This window comes from Miniopterus natalensis, chromosome 4 (genome assembly GCF_054644295.1).
Source record: "Miniopterus natalensis isolate mMinNat1 chromosome 4, mMinNat1.hap1, whole genome shotgun sequence".
Lineage (NCBI taxonomy): Eukaryota > Metazoa > Chordata > Mammalia > Chiroptera > Miniopteridae > Miniopterus > Miniopterus natalensis.
The window spans coordinates 96,940,909-96,956,636 of NC_142084.1; the positions used below are offsets into that span (position 1 = coordinate 96,940,909).

Consider the following 15,728-nt stretch of genomic DNA (forward strand, 5'->3'; position numbering starts at 1 on the left):
GGAGAACCAGAGGCGTCCCAGCACGTGGCCTCCAGCCCCGCCCACCTGCGCACCACGGTCCAGTCGGGATGTGCTGGGAGCCCGATAACTTATCCCGACAGCAGCCTGACCACCTGATCACCGGCCTTCACAAGTTCCACCACCAGGGAGTACATGGGGTTTAAACTATAGGAAGCCTAAGTGCCACACATCATCCCGCAGCTCGCTCCCCTCCCCGCCTAATGGGAGACTGAAGCTCTGGAAACACGGGATGAGATGAGCTCTAGTTACCTGCACGCAGTCCTGTTATATTAAGAAATTTGGTCAGTGAGCAGAGCAGTGATACACCCAACCAGCCATTTGCCCAAAGGTTTAGAATAGCGAAGTCGGTGGTCACAAGCTGGCCTGACCCATGCATTCTGTTGCACCGCATGAAACTGCTGCTTGTGGGGGTCAAAAACAGTCCGACGGTGGTGTTTTCATTCAGAACAACACGTACACATCTGTGCTGGGGCTCAGCAGTTACGGGACTAGTGCCCCCAACCACAGATTTTAACAACTGGCCCTTTTAGAAAGTTTCTGTGGGGCCACCAAGTCTGGGCTGAGAGGTTCCAGGGGAATCGGACACCTGAAGCCCTGCCGTGTTCGAGGTCCTCAAGGACACGGTCACCTCCCTGCCCCAGGAGGGACGAGGGCACCCGCAGAGTGGTGGCACTCGGAGTGACAAGTCCCCACACAACCCCCGCCCCCGGCCGCTGCATATATAGTGTCTGTGTAACTTCTCAGTGCACAGTATATACTTGTGTCAGGAGTTAGATTTATAGCTGCCATTCTAAAAATACTACTATTAGAAAGTAAGTATCTTTCATTATAATTTCAGAATATAAAAAGGCATATAAAAGCTATAATCCTATATATCTGAGAAAAAAATCTGAATAAAAAAGCAGTAGCTTTTCCTTCCTGTTTTGATATAAGACAGAGGCTTCTAGAACAGCGAACACCGCCACGAATGAGCACGTGTGGCGACTGCTACAAGCGAGGTACCGTGGACAGGCCTCGCCCAAGTCCACTGCACAGATTGTCGCAGCTGAACTCCCAGGTGCCGCTGCCACTTGGAACCGCGGGGAGGACATCTGTGGGCACGGGCTGCTGAGGCCCGGGAGGGCTGGCGGGAGGGAAACGCCCGGCGTCGCTCACCAGACACGGCACAGAGGCTTCGGAGAACCCGTGGCACCCTCGAGGCCACGGGAGCGCGTTGGCACTGAGGCGCCGCGTCCTGGGCTGCCTCTGGAAAAGGCCGCCCGGGGTCCAGGGAGTCGTGGGGAGGCCGCCCGGTCACTTTCTGCGTGGGGTTTCAGTTTTTACTTTTACCTGTTTGGGCAGGAAAGCTACTTCTTATTGGCGACCCTCCTTTTCCGCGCGGCCAGCATGTCGTAGAAGGGGTCCCTGCTGATGCTGGCTCTGTAGAGAGACGGACATGGCGCGCTCAGCACGCCCGCCCGCAGCACCGGCAAGCCCCCGACCAGGACAGAGGCGACCTCCGAGCGTTGGAGGTGCACGCGGCAGACGCGCACACGCGTGCACACACACACTCTCCGACTTCACTGTGGGAAAGAAGCGGACCCAGAGCCCCAGCACCTGGGCCCTGATTCACAACACAAGAGGCAAGTCCGGCCGCCTCCGTGAACGCCTCAGACACATAGCCAGGCCACCCCCCTGCTCCTCGGCTTCAGGGATCACGATTTCGACAGGTGACCTTTCAGGCGACTTGTTCATTTTCCCTTCCTGCGCTTTCAACCCCTCCTCTTACGAGAGCTTTACGTTAACCAATAAAGAGCGCGCCCTTAGCCCTGGCCAGTTTGGCTCAGTGGTTAGAGAGTTGTTCTGTGGACTGAAGGGTCCAGGGTTCGATTCCAGACAAGGGCACGTACCTCGGTTCCAGGCTCGGTTCCCGGCCCCGGTCGGGGCTCGTGCAGGAAGCAAACGGTCGATGTTTCTCTCCCTCCCTCCCTCCCTCGCTGAAAACCGATGGACAAAATATCCTCGGGTGCGGATTTAAAAAAAAAAGCAAGCCCTCAAAACCCTAGGCTCCCCCAATAAAAGCAGGAACCAGGCCCGAGGGCACACCGCCCACGCCCCCCTCCCCGAGGCTGCGCGGCCCACGCGGGCTGTGTGATTTCCACGTCTTCTAAGTAATAAACCTGCATCTGTTCAGTTCCCTGAGGGTGGCTGCCGAAGGGCGTCACCAGTAAGCATGCGGGTGCCGGGCCTCACCTGATGGACTTCATCCACTCCTCCTTCTCCTCGGGGCTGGGCGCCGAGATGCGGTACACCACGTGGTTGCCCTCCACCACGCGGCCGTCAGCCTCCGTCTTACAGGCCTTGATGACCTGCCCTTTGTGGCTTGGGTTATACAGCTCGAAACAGTTCTGGTGGGGACAGAGAGGGCCGTCAGCGAGGGCCGGGGGGGGGGGGGGCACAGCGCGGGAGTCCCTGAGCTGGGAAGAGAAAGGCAGCTTACGGGTTTCCGTGGGTCTTCCACCTCCCTGATGCTAAGGTTCTCCAGTGGGATGATCCCCCTGGGCTCCTTGTCCTGCGAGAGAAGAGAGCACAGCCAGCCTCAAGCCAGCCGCTGCCCGAGGGGCCCCTGACACCGAGGGGACCAGGCGACCGCCCTCACTTACCGTCGTATATTCGAAGTAATAGAGGCAGTTGTCGGTCAGGATGAACCACCGCCGTTTCCAGGTCTTCACGCGCCCCCCTGGAGGCAGAAGGACCACGTGAGTGAGAGCCAGTGCAGGCGGGAGCCTGGGCCCACAGGGCGGGGCCCGGACCTGGACAAATCACTGTTCTCAGGCCACCAGGAGCCGAGCTTGGCTTTAAGTTTCCTCCCTCATGAAAATGCCCAACTGTCCACCCAGCACGCAGCCAGGTCCCGGACGAGCTGTGTGGCCTGGGCCATTCGGGCCGCTCTTGCCCACCTGGCGACTAGTGGACACGTGGCATGGCGCTCTGCTAGGACCCGCATGCACCCCCACCCGGGCCTGCGCCTCCCTCTCAGCCACCTGGGGCACCCACACCTCAATCGCTTCCCCATCGTGCCCCCTAGAAAAGTTAGTCATGATGAATGGGCTTAATTTCCCCACGTGGAAATGACAGCCGGATGGAGTCAGTGCCGCCTGTCTGTCCAGGACCTAATCCCATTACGTCAGGGCCCTGATCACATTACTGAGCACTCTGGGCGGCCCTGGGATCCATCAAAATCAATTACTCCCTGGCCCAGGGAATTATTAGATTGAATTAATCTCTTAACAAGATCTGGGACACACATGTAAACACACACGCGCACACAGTTCATCTGTATCTACTCTCTTCAGTACAGGAAAGAAAGTCTTTTACCCGTAAATACTCAGCTGAGACTAACTGACTTCAAATTCTAGCCCCTGCTTCAGACAAAGTTTACAAAACAAGAGGAAAACACAGGCTTGGGAATGAACTGGAGGGACACACGGGCACAGGTAGGAAGAGGCTCTTCCTGATCCATAACTCCCATGGTGACAACGGTGACATTCGGGGTGAGCTGGCCCACTATTCTCTACAGCATACATGTCAGCGGGCGACTGCCATCTGTACAGAGGCCGTGCATGTCACAGGGGACAAGGGGGGACACTTGCTAGCACCCAGGTCATCCTAGGGCTGAGGCCCGAGGGCTCCCTGGCCTCTGATGTTTGCAGAGGTCCGGTCGGGGGAGACAGCTTCGGGAGGGAGGGAGCCCCGACTGTTGGAATTTGGTGTCAGTGGACAGACCCCTGGAGACCCCTCTGGGACCCCTCACAGCTGCCTCATGAGTCAGACCACCTGTCCTCCTGAGGCCAGGCTGCAGGCCTTGAGGAGGGAGCCTAGGCCACTGTGCAGGAAGGTCCGGCTGGGTGTCCCCTACTCCCTGACAGGCTCTGCCCCACTCCCCTCCCCATTACCAGTCCCTGTCCAAAGGGTCTGACCACATGCTGACCCAAGATTCCTGCTGCCCCCTCCAAGGACCTCAGACCTCAAGCCTACCCCCAGCTCCCGCATCTGTGCTCCAGGGCCTTTGCTCGAGCTGCTGCTCAGTCCAGAGCCACAGGACCTCCCCCAATATCCTCTGACCCTGGGCGGGGCTCCCGTTCCCCAGACTCCTGCACGCAGCCTCCTCAGGCCACTCAGCGCCCCACTGGCGGCCTCTGCCTCCCTGCGGGTGTGGCCTCTTATTGGTCCCTTTCATGAACACAAGGAGCAGCAGACCTGTGCACCTGCAGCCCTGGTCTCAGCTCAGGCCTTGTTCCCCACCCCCCACGGTCCAACTTTACACAGAGGGGTCCCAGGAGATCGTCGGGGCAGCTCTGCCTCAACTCAAAGTCCTTCAGGCCAGGGCACAGCACCAGTTCTCCTAGGCACAACCCTGAGCCCTAAATTGCTGAGGGCCTTTCTCCATCTGCACTGGCCCTGGGCCAGGCGGCCACTCTCCTGCCCCTGGGGCCCATCCCACCACTGGCCCCCAAACAGCAGCCAGAGCTGTCCTGTTAAAAAATAAACTGATCCTGTATCAATGCCTGAAGCCCCAAACCCCCGAGACGGCCTCCAGGGCCTCCGGTTCCCCTCACCGGAACCTCAAAGCTCCTCGCAGAACCTCCCTTTTGCTGAGCCCCACAAGCACGTTCTTAGAGAACTGTCCCAGGAGCCCCACGCTGTCTGCCCAGTGCCTGTCCATCTGTCCTGTGCCTGCCCTCCTCCATGCTCTTGACACTGGAATGTTAGATGGCTGTCCTGGTGTTCTGCTCGCCCGCAGGCCTTTGCCCACCACCGGCCCTGCATTCATCACCAGCTGCCAGGGGAAGCAGGTCTGCCAGCAAGGCCTCTCAGTTCCTTGCACCCGGGCTCCTGCCCCTTGCTCCCGAGTTCAGTGCATGTGGGGGGAGCCCCATCTCTGGACAAGTTCTTAAGGCCGAGGGAGCTGGCGGCTGTGGACACCTAGATTGATGTGTGGCATCTGGGTTGGCCCTGAAGCGCAGCCCCGGGCAGCCTTTTAGCTATGCAGGCAGGTACAGCAGGGGCTGGGGCTGAGCAGAACTTGGACCGATGTGCTCTGCTCAAGCATATTTCTGGCTGAGCTGCAGGAGATGGATGGACACCCCCCTACTCCCACCCCCCAACACATACGCAGGCACAACATGTGCACACACACCCCTGCAACATGTACTTTTCTCTGTGTGACAGGTCAACTCTAACCCACATTCCTGTTCTTATCAACTGGTTCATTCTCAAAACCAGGATACTAGGAGGCATTTACTTGACAATCATGAAGCAACAGTTGACGCTGCTGGTTCTAAGCATCTGGGCCTTTGAAAGGCAGCCTGTTCTACGGCTCCACGTAGGGTGAGGAACAGCTAAGCAAGGGTCCTACCTGAGTGAGAGCAGGGAGAACACACGTGCCCACCCCGTCTGCCTGCCTCTGGGCCCACCCCAGGCCGGCCTGACTTAGCTTAGCACTGGCTTCTGGCTGGCTGACCGCCCCCTCGGCCCCCAGATACCACCACCCACCAGCTGTCCCTAATGGCCAGAAGCGTCGGGTGGGTGTGGCCAGCAAGGCGGGGGCTCTGGAGAGACCAGCCTGCCTGCTGCTGGGACGCCTGCTCTCTGGACAGCAACAGCTCCGCAGAGAGTGGGGAGGCTGCGGGGCCTCGAGGACGGCAGCTCCGGCTGTCACCTAGCCTGCAGGCTCAAGGTTTGGATAGCACCACCATCGCTAGAGTTGTGGCTTCTGTGTGGAAGCCTCGACGTCTCCACACAGACACCTGAACGCAGTGGTGGCGGGAGCGTGGGAGAAGCCCACCCAGTGTCCCTGTGCTGAGGCCACACCCAGCCACTGCATCAGGCCCCTAGTGTCCCCGTGTTCCACAGCTCCCACAACCCCGCTGAGCACTGTCATCCTGGCTGCTTATCTGCTCGACTAGAGAAGAGGTTGGAAAACAGGCCCTGTTGTGCCTTAATTTTATTCCTTTTGTCATCTCCAGGGGCAGCTATGTCCCTGCTGGCACTCGGCCACACTCGCTGCCAGGCAGGCGCGCAGTGTCACTGTCCCTCGAGGGACACTTGCTGGCCAGGCAGGAAGGGGAGGGCCCAAGCGCAATGCTGGTGTTTGGGCGCGTCCCTCAGGACCCCAAGCCTAACGCGGTCTAAAGGTCGGGTGCATCTCGAAGGTCACTCAAGGGCAAGGCTACAGTTCTGGGTTTTCAGGCAAAGATCCTGAACTCTCCAAACTTTGACAGAGCCCAAGAAGAGTGAGAGCAAGACCCCAAGTCAGAACAGCGGACCAGCAGCCTGCTCCCCAAGCCTGCCACACTGTCCCCTTGCCTGTGTCTTCTCCCCCGATTAAAAACAAAGCCATGCCCTGGCCGGGTGGCTCAGTTAGTTGGAGTGTTGTCCTGTACACCAAAAGGCTGTGGGTTTGATTCCTGGTCCAGGAAAGTACAGGAGGCAAACAATCAATGTTTCTCTCTCACAATGTCGTCTTTCTTGCTCTCTCCCCCTAAAATCAGTAAGTATATCCTCAGGTGAGGTTAAGTAGGTAAGTCAGTCAATCCCCAGAATTCTCATGAGCTTCGGGATCTCACCACCTGTTCTCAGAGAGTGTGAACGATACGCGGCTGTCACGGGCTCTAACGTCACAGTGAGGCGGAAACCCCAGCCCATCCCCCAGGCAAAAACCCTAGTAATTCCTAAGACTGCCCAGGACATGGAACAGCCATTCTACTTCTTTGTCAATGGTTAGGAAGCCGTTCAAATGATCCAGACTCTCCCCGGAGGTGCAGACATGCACTGCGCTGGGTTAGTATGACGGGAGGTGATGGCGGGAATGGAGCTGCCCGAGCCCTGCTGCTGCTGCTCAGGCCTGGGAAGGACGGGCGGGCTCGTCCCACAGGCATCCCCATGCGCTTTGGGCCAGGCCGCTGCTGCCCAGCCCAGGCGTGGCTGTCACATCCACCAGCAAGTCCAAGGCCACATGGGTCAGATGAATGGCAGCCACAAACTGGAGCTTCACACACACCACGGGCGAGAGACGAGAGAGGGATGAGCAGCTGGGGAAGGGCGGGAGCCATTGGGTACGTACCTCCTAACGCAGAACAAGCAGGGACAGCCCGTCACAGAACAGAAAGGTGGGAGCCACAGGCAGAAGGAAAACAAGAAGGCACATTTAAACCACGCGTCGGAAACCAGCCACACCACACCACGGGGAGGCACGCGGCTCCTGGAGGCAGAGGCGCCTGCTCCTCGCACAGGAAGCTGGGCTGTCTGGACACTGAGCGAGCGGTGTTCTGGGATGTTCGTGCAGCCCGGCCGTCACTGTGTGTGGTGGACACTGACCGTCGGCCTCCTTCGGACGGGGTGTGACTCAAAGCCATGGCCGTCGAGTCTGGGGCGTGCAGCCAGCTACCCAGCCCAGCCTTCGCCTAACGGCCTCTTTTTAACGTTTCTGCATCTGCTCGGGCCTCGCGAAGGCACTGGCGGGAGCGGCTGGGGGCTGAGGGCCGGGAGTGTCCCGCCCGCCGGCGCCACTCACCCAGCTTCAGGAGCCAGCCCTCGCGGTCGGGGTTGAAGAACGTGTGTGTCAGGTCGTTGCCATCATCCTCCGGGATCTTGAACGGCTCGTTCTTGATGCTCTCGTACAAGTTCTGCGAGGAAGCAGCATGCTCGGCTCAGCGGAGGGGGGCAGGTCCTCCCCGCCGGCCAGCCCGAGGGCAGAGTCAGCGGCCAGCTTGGCGGGACACACTGAAGATGCTTCACAACAGACGAGACCCCCCCCCCCAGTCGAGGTCAAGCAGAGGGAGCAGCGGGGGTCCCAGAGCAGCTCACCCTCAGCAGCTCCTCGGGCAGGTCCCCGCCCTCATTGATGCCGCGGTTCATGGTGACGAAGCGCTCGGCCGTGGGCTTATCCCGCACGTTGTGGTTGTGCAGGCTGGTGTTGAGCATGATGATGGCGAAGGACAGCACGTAGCAGGTGTCTGAAGGAGGCCCGGGGCGGGGGGGTCAGAGGGCGGGGGGGTCGGGGGGGGTCAGAGGGCGGGGGGGTTCAGAGGGTGGGGGGGGTCAGAGGGCGGAGGGGTCGGGGGGTCAGAGGGCGGGGGGGTCGGGGGGGTCAGAGGGTGGGGGGTCGGGGGGGTTGGGGGGTCCGAGCGCAGGGAGCTCAGCTGCCAGGAGCCGAGAGGCTGGTCTGGTTTCTGGGCCCGAGAGCAGGCCTGGCGGCGCCTCAGGCAGGCCCGGCCCGGCCCAGAGCAGGCGGGGCCCACGGCGCGTGCCGGCCGCGACAGGTGCCGGCCGCGTGACCACTGACCTGTGGACTGGAAGACGCCGGGGTTGCACAGGCAGTAGCGGGACGCGAACGCCTCCATCATGCGGTCGATTTTCTGGGCCTCCCCCGGGAGCCGGAAGCTCCACAGGAACTGTCTAGAGAGAGGGAGCCAGGGAATGGCCATCCGTTCCCAGGGGCCTGGCCTCACTTGCTGGCCCAGGAAGCGCAGCAGGTGCAGGAGGGGCGCTGCCTCTACGCTGGGCCTCAGCTGTCCTGAGCCCCGATCCCAGTGCTGCTCCCGGTGGGCCTTGGGGCAAGGCGGGGGGGGGATGACATGCAGAGCCCAAGGACCCAGCAAGCCCTGTGGGGCAGGCAGCCCTGTCCTCAGCACCCACTGACACCTGCAGGTCCAAGGCAAGACCCTGTGGCTCTGGCCAGAGACTGAGCAGCCACAAGAAATGGAAACCTGGCCGCCGTGACTGTGCCCCCAGACTCATCCCAGACGTGCCAGCCTGCACCTCTCTACGTGGCAGAGTTTTCAAAAATGGAACCCGGCTGCAGCATCTGGCTGGGGGAGGGGCTCAGCGCAGGGTGCCACACCTCAGCCCACGGCGAGGGGCGAGGGGCTGAGCGCAGGGTGCCACACCTCAGCCCACGGCGAGGGGCGAGGGGCGAGGGGCTGAGCGCAGGGTGCCACACCTCAGCCCACGGCGAGGGGCAAGGGGCGAGGGGCGAGGGGCGAGGGGCTGAGCGCAGGGTGCCACACCTCAGCCCACGGCGAGGGGCGAGGGGCTGAGCGCAGGGTGCCACACCTCAGCCCACGGCGAGGGGCGAGGGGCGAGGGGCTGAGCGCAGGGTGCCACATCTCAGGCCGCAGAGTGGGAGGAAGGCAGCAAACAGCCGCCAAACCTCATTCAAAACAAGAGACCGAGAGATCGCAGCAGCCCTGCAAGGCAAGCACAGCTTCCGTCCCTGAGGGTCCCAGTCTCCCTCGGGCTCTGAGCGCTCACACAGCTCGAGAGAGGCCGACAGGACGAGGGACGCAGGTCTCTCCTTCTCTGTGACCACACCTGACGACACACTCACCTTAAGGCTTGTACAAGGTTGAGATCGGCAAACTCGTGGAGCTCGACAAAAGCCTGCAGCACTTTAATGTTAAATTCATCCCTGGGAGGAGAGCGGAGCATGGTCACACCCACTGCTGACCATGCCAGTCATTTTCAGATATACATCTCCTCAAGCCCCTTCTGTGGTCTCACTTCGTATGACTGTAAGTTCAGGGTTCCCCCGTACATCTGTGTTCAGGCTTGGTACCAAGGGGACCCTGCGGGGGACTGACTTCATTTCCGAGCTGCTCAGAGGGAAGGTGGGGAGACCATCTGAACCAAAGGGGTGCTGGCCAGAAGGCACCGTCCTGGGTGCTCGGGGCCCATTCTCTCTCCATCTTCAAAACCACCCGGGGAGCCAGCACTCAGCTCCGGGGAAGCACCTCCCGGGGTGACGGGCCCGAAGGGGAGGTGCTCACCTCTCCCCCAGGTAGTCCCCGATGACGGTCTTGTTGAGGCCCTCCCCTTTGTAGAGGAACTGGGCGACGTCTTCAGGGGCGCTCTGCAGCAGGTCATTCTCGATCAGAAACTGGATCCCCTAGGAGTGGGAGCAAGGAGGCACTGCTCAGGGTGCCACTGGGCTCGTCCGCAGAGACAGTCTGAACACAGGTTTGGACACAGCAAAAATTATGGCCCTGCCTGGATGGATCAGTCAGCAGGAGGATCCCCCCAACACCCCAAAAGGTGGCGGGGACGATCCCCAGTCAGGGCACATACCTGGCTTTCGGGTTCAATCCCTAGTCGGGGTGCGTATGGGAAGCAACAGATTGATGTTTCTCTCTCTCTCTCCCCAAAAAAATCAATAAAAACATATCCTCAGGTGAGGGTTAAAAATAATAAATAACACAACGGCACAACCTGAGTCTCAGAACCAGAGCACAGGAAAGTACACGGTCTTCCCGGCCATTTAACAGGTCAGAAGACAAGCAGGTTACTGCACAAACCACTGTACATAGTAATTAGAGATTATAAAGTAACCACAATGCCCGATTTCCCAAGCTCGGGAGAACGGTGCACTTTGTGTCTGAGAAGACATGTCATGGGTGGGCCAACCTAATACCCGCTCCCAATCCCCCTTCCTTGCCACCCTTCACCCCACAATCACTTTCCCTGCCTCCTGTGGAACTAGAAAGGACCATGGCACAGTTCTGGTCAAACAGACAGGGAAGCCTGTGGGGAGGACCTCTCGAGAACGCTGCTGGGTCCCCTGAGCAGACACCGCCCCTCCTGCCGCCAACACAGATGTGACCGTCTGAGCCCTAACGGCCATCGTATGAGGGAAACACAGGACCTGGCACCTGCCTCCTGGGAGCCACCGGACTCTGTGCAGCCCCTCTGTGAGCCTTCTTCACGGGACTTACCTGTGGCCGAACGCGTTAGCCGACTGCTGTGCCCCCAGCTAAATGCAGTCAAAACCCAGGCCATGGGAAGGGCACGGAGTGCAAACACTAAATAAAAGGCTGCGTGGGGCTGTCCCGGACAGTTGTGGGCTCTGTCTCATGAGGAGCCCTAATAACAGCAGACATTTACCCTGACACAGTTGCCCAGCTGGTCCATGGCAGGTGCCAGAAAGGCTGCAAGGGGATCGGGGTGCTGGGCTGTCTGCCCGGGGGCACTTCTGCGAATCCAGAGACAGTCTTCCTGCCGAGACCCAGTGCCCAAGACCAGCGCTCTCCCACTGCCCACAACCCACCTGAAGGGTCTACCCAGTGTTTTGGTTTTTTTAATACATGAATGTCCACAGTACCCTTACTTAGAATTTCTAAAAACTGGACACAAGCCGAGGGTCAGTGCCTAAGAGAACAGACAAGTACATTCCGGTATTTCCATGTGATGGAGGCCACATAGCAAATGGACGGAACAAACACGGGCGACACGGGCGAGCCTGGCAGACACAACGTGGCGTCAAAGGACTCCGTGTATTTTAATTCCATCTATGTAAAGTTTCAATGATCCGCAGTGAGTGGAATTCACCCACCAGGAGGAGACACCAGAAGGCACCCTGAGATGTTCTCCAAGTGCGGCCGGTCCTGGGCGGGGCCGGCCAGGGCTCGGGGGGTCTTGCATCTGCCCACCTCTCTAGCTGTCTGCAGTCATTAGCAAGCCCTGCAGCCACACAGCCGGGCCACACCAGCGGCTTGTACCCCCCAGAACTGAACAGGCTGGGGGTGAGGCTTTCGTGAGCTCCTCTGCACGCTGGTGGCCTGCTCTAGAATTCCACGCTCCCAGGACACCAGGGGGCTTCTGGAGAGTGTTAGGAAACCACCTCCAAGAATCTGAGAAGAAAACTGGCTCAAACAAGGCCCCGTCTTCTGTGCTTAGCGATGACGCTCGGAGGGCAGAGGGGGCCCCGTGAGAAGCTCCAGCTCTCTCTGCGAGAGACTGAGGCCCCGGTCGTGGGAGACAGAGACACTGGGGTGACGCCGGCCAGGGACTGGAAGAGAAAATGGAACCAACGCCAGAGGCACGGCGAGCAGCTCTGGAGCAGAAAGGGACGGTGCCTGTCTCGTTTCCTAGGACTTTTCACAACTCCCTGCCTTTGTATCAAGGATAAGGAATGTCCTATCACATGTCTTTGATGATATTTATAAAATATAAAAATATCCTGCTTTTGATGTTTCCTTCCATTGCTTCTGCAGGCCTGTTTCCTCCCGTTAGTCCTGTTTGTGAGTTTAGCGTGTCTTTCACAGTGTCAGCTTCCTCCTCAATTGCTGTCCATTGGCTGGCTCCTGTTGGGTGGTCGCCTTTGTATTTACGACTCCCCAGTAGCCTAACCAGCCGCCCTCAGTTCCTGGTTTGTACTGGACCTGCCCCAGGGACCCGGCAGAGGAGCAGGCGACGCTCCAGGTGGGTGCTCACTTAGCTGGTCTCTGTAGTGGGTGCTTCGCTGCCTCCTCGGCGATGGGGCCCAGAGGGCACGACCTGTTTTCATGGGCCAGGTGCCTGTCTGCTTCCCCCACCTGGGGTCACACACTACTCGGTGGGAGCTCAGCAAGGAGGCGCAGACCCCCTCTCGCGATCCTACGCCCACACCCGCTGCTTCTGAGTGAGCTGACCCCTGACGGAGGGCTCCTGCTTGTTATACATTCATGTATTTTTAAAGGCGTTTCTAGGAAGTTGGGAACACAAAGCAGAGGCTCTGGAGTGTTTTTAGTGTTGCTGATATAATCAATCTTCCTCTAATTCACCTATAAGCCCCGTGCTGCTTCCGGACTCTAATGTAACAAACAAAAGAACAAATGAATGGAAGCTCCTGGCTAAAATGTTACCACTCTGTGACCTAAATTCTTTCCTACTGGCCTGAAACAAAGTATTTACTCTGACAACAGCCCTGTGTTTCACAATGTTGCAATGTTTATAAGGGGGTAGATAAAACTAAATTGTGTCTGAAGGATGTGAGATCATCTGCTGTTACGGGCTGAATGTCTATGTCCCTGAAAATTCATGTGTGGAAGCCCTACCCCCCACGTGATGGCATTAGGAGGTGGGGCTTTGGGAAGTGACTTGGGTTAGATGAGGTCATGAGGGCAGGGCCTGGGTTGGATGGGACTGGTGCCCCTGGAAGGAGCTCACTCTACTGTGTGAGGACACAGCAATAGGATGGCTGTCCCCAAGCCAGGAAGAGGGTCCTCGTTAGAACCTGACCGTGCTGGCTCCCTCGCCTTAGACCTCCAGCCTCCAGAACTGTAAGAAAATTCACTTCTGTTGGTATTTTGTTATGGCGACCCTCTGACTAATCCAGTGCCATCACCAACTCTACAGAACCAGGGATTTCTGATAATTTTTCCCAGCAAAAGTGAACCTGCAGACTAAACATGCCACCTGCTTCTATCAAACAACATAATCACAGATAAGTTGTCAAGTGAAACTAGTAATTAACATATTTTTTAAATCTTTTAGGCGAAAAGGACAGCAAAGCCAAGCCTGCAGAGCAATGTGCTGCAGCCCGGGCACCGCAGGGGAGACTCCACACTCGCAGGCATCAGGGCAGACTCCTACCTGCACACCAACCCTGAGTCGCAGGAGCTCGGGAGGGGCAGTGGTTCTTGGCTCAGGACTCTAAGCAAGCTCCACGCCTGCTCCGTGTCTCATTTTCCCCAACTGTGAAGCGGGAAATAAAACGGAACCTACCTCATACGGTTGCTGTGAGGGCTGAAGCATATTAAGTTGCTTCCTTAGCACGGTTCTCCATAAACTTTAACCTGATTACTGTAAACCTGACACAATGTCAGTGAAATGAGATGGGTGGCCGGAGAGGAATTGTGCAGAGCAGCTGCCCCACTTAAGCAGGAAAGAATGTTTGCCTGTGTCTCACGAGCAAGATGTGAGCTAATCCAGGAACCTCTCGGTTGCTGTGCTACTTGCACCGCACGTTCAATCGTGAGGCCCAGCTTTTAAAGCATCCACTTGCTAAATGATCTCTTTCCTAGATGCTTCCAGTGCGTATGACAGCTGCTGACAATTCAGCTCCGTAAACTCATCTTCTAGAGGAAGAAAACCTGTTACTAACCCCAAAGATCAAATCATTACCAAGTGCACACGTGTTCCGCGGACCACGCGGGGCTGATTTACGCCCCACGAGCAGACTCGGGAAGCAGCAGTAAAGCTTCCACTGGCACGAGCGCTAGTCACACAACGGGCCGCCCAGCTGCGGGCATGCTGGGCCTTAAGAGCATCCAATCTGCACACCATGGACGGGCTACAGTGGCATGGATTTCCTTAAGTGACTTTTGCAATTACACTTGCACTTATAAACCTAAGTTTATAGCTTGGACCACGCAATCAACAAACATTAAATGAACAAATAATTAATTAGTACAGAGGCCCAATGCCACAAAAACTGCACAAAAACCAAGAAAGATGTTAAAAGCGAATGCCAACTAGAGACGAGCGAGGAAGGTCTGCCAGCTCCCTCTGCAGTCTGACATCACCAGGAGGCCCACCCTCCTATCCCCACCCCAGGAAGCCTGACACTGCGCGCCATGTGCTCTCGAGGCATCACGGTTCTACTCAGTCCTTTAGCTCAAGCTCAAAACAAGCAGCAACACGTGGCAAGTGTCACTGTGTTGGGATGTTTTTCTACATCTACCAATTTGAGGAAAGACCCAGATACTGGCTGAAGTCTGGAAAGATCCTCAGTCTTCCACACAGACATGTTCTCAAGACGAATGAAAGAACATCCTCTTATGTGAACTGCTCAGCCCACCCAGGCCACCGAGTCTGCAGGCTGCCCGCCTGGCTCCACCTCTGCCCCCGGCCAAGGGGATAGCTCAGCAGGACGCAGAGGGCTCAGCCTGGCTTCCCCGAGGGGTGGGCTCTGGGAGACCCGTCCCCGCTCGGGACCTTGCTCAGGACCTCCTGTGGAAAGGAGGCCTTTCGGTCCAGGAGCCAGTTACGCGAACACTTTGGGGTCACCCTGTTCATTAGCAGCCCTTTTCTTAATAAAAGTTTAACACCGACTATTTTTTAAGAGGTGGCCTGACCACTTTTATCCAACAGGGAGGTGGCCACTGAAGTCAGTTGTCAGTCAGCCGGCCAGCATCTAGGGGGCGGGCCGCGCACGCTCCTACCTTCTTGGGGTCCATGTTGAACTTCTTTCTCCCCATAGCGACGTGCTTGTTCCTCTGAGAAGCTTTGCTGTGCGTGAAACGAGGACACGGTTAGCAGGCGTCTGCACCCGGTGCTGCGGCCACCAGCCTCACGACACTCCCAGGGCTCCCCACCCTGGAGGTGGCAGCAGCCAGGAGTGGCCACCGTGACTCCTGCTCATATCTGACAGTGTCTTCGGGAAAAGCTAATGGTGAGAGGCAGCGGCTTAAAGCAGCACAGTCCCCGTTACACAGAAAGTCACCTCCGTGGAGGGCAACTCTGAGGTGCCACACTGCTCCCTGAGCCCACGAGAGGAGCCGGAGCAACCGGGAGAGAAGCTCAGATGGCTCCGCAAAGGCTCCGAGTCCCAGCCCGCCGTCCGCCCACAGGGGCCGCGGTTACCTCTCCTCCACAGACGTCAGGTTGTCGATCTCGGTCATCACCTCAGCGATTTCATACTTCAGTCTCTGTGAACAGGAAGACAGGACTTTGGGGTGGGGCTGGGGACCTCTCCTTCCCCCTCCTGGACTCAGGAGCGCTAGCCGTCCGGGTGCTGCTTCCCGGGCTCTGGCCTGCCCCCCCATGAGTCTGGACAAACAATACTGCCTGACACAGAGACGGTCTCCTAGCTGGAGCCGCCCCAACACAGGAAAAAGAAACATTACGACTAGTCCACCTCGCGTCTCTAGGCAGGTTCTGGAGGATTCGTGGGCAAAATCAAGAAGGGA

At 58.1% G+C, this 15,728-nt stretch overlaps 1 protein-coding gene across 3 annotated transcripts in view; it reads right to left on the reverse strand.

Moving 5' to 3' along the window:
• Nucleotides 1-118: 118 nt before the first annotated feature.
• The window catches only part of CYTH3 (cytohesin 3), a 103,011-nt gene continuing 87,401 nt past the window's right edge, over nt 119-15,728 (reverse strand). For all 3 annotated transcript variants that reach the window (XM_087816999.1, XM_087816998.1, XM_087817000.1), the window contains exons 3-13: nt 15,403-15,467; nt 14,982-15,048; nt 9,831-9,949; nt 9,392-9,472; nt 8,348-8,460; nt 7,870-8,018; nt 7,577-7,688; nt 2,664-2,740; nt 2,501-2,572; nt 2,254-2,408; nt 119-1,440 (exon numbers count right to left, since the gene is read on the reverse strand). In XM_087816999.1, coding sequence (XP_087673125.1) covers nt 1,368-1,440; nt 2,254-2,408; nt 2,501-2,572; nt 2,664-2,740; nt 7,577-7,688; nt 7,870-8,018; nt 8,348-8,460; nt 9,392-9,472; nt 9,831-9,949; nt 14,982-15,048; nt 15,403-15,440 — 1,056 coding nt within the window. In that variant the 5' untranslated portion in view covers nt 15,441-15,467 and the 3' untranslated portion in view covers nt 119-1,367. The remainder of the gene's footprint in view (nt 1,441-2,253; nt 2,409-2,500; nt 2,573-2,663; nt 2,741-7,576; nt 7,689-7,869; nt 8,019-8,347; nt 8,461-9,391; nt 9,473-9,830; nt 9,950-14,981; nt 15,049-15,402; nt 15,468-15,728) is intronic.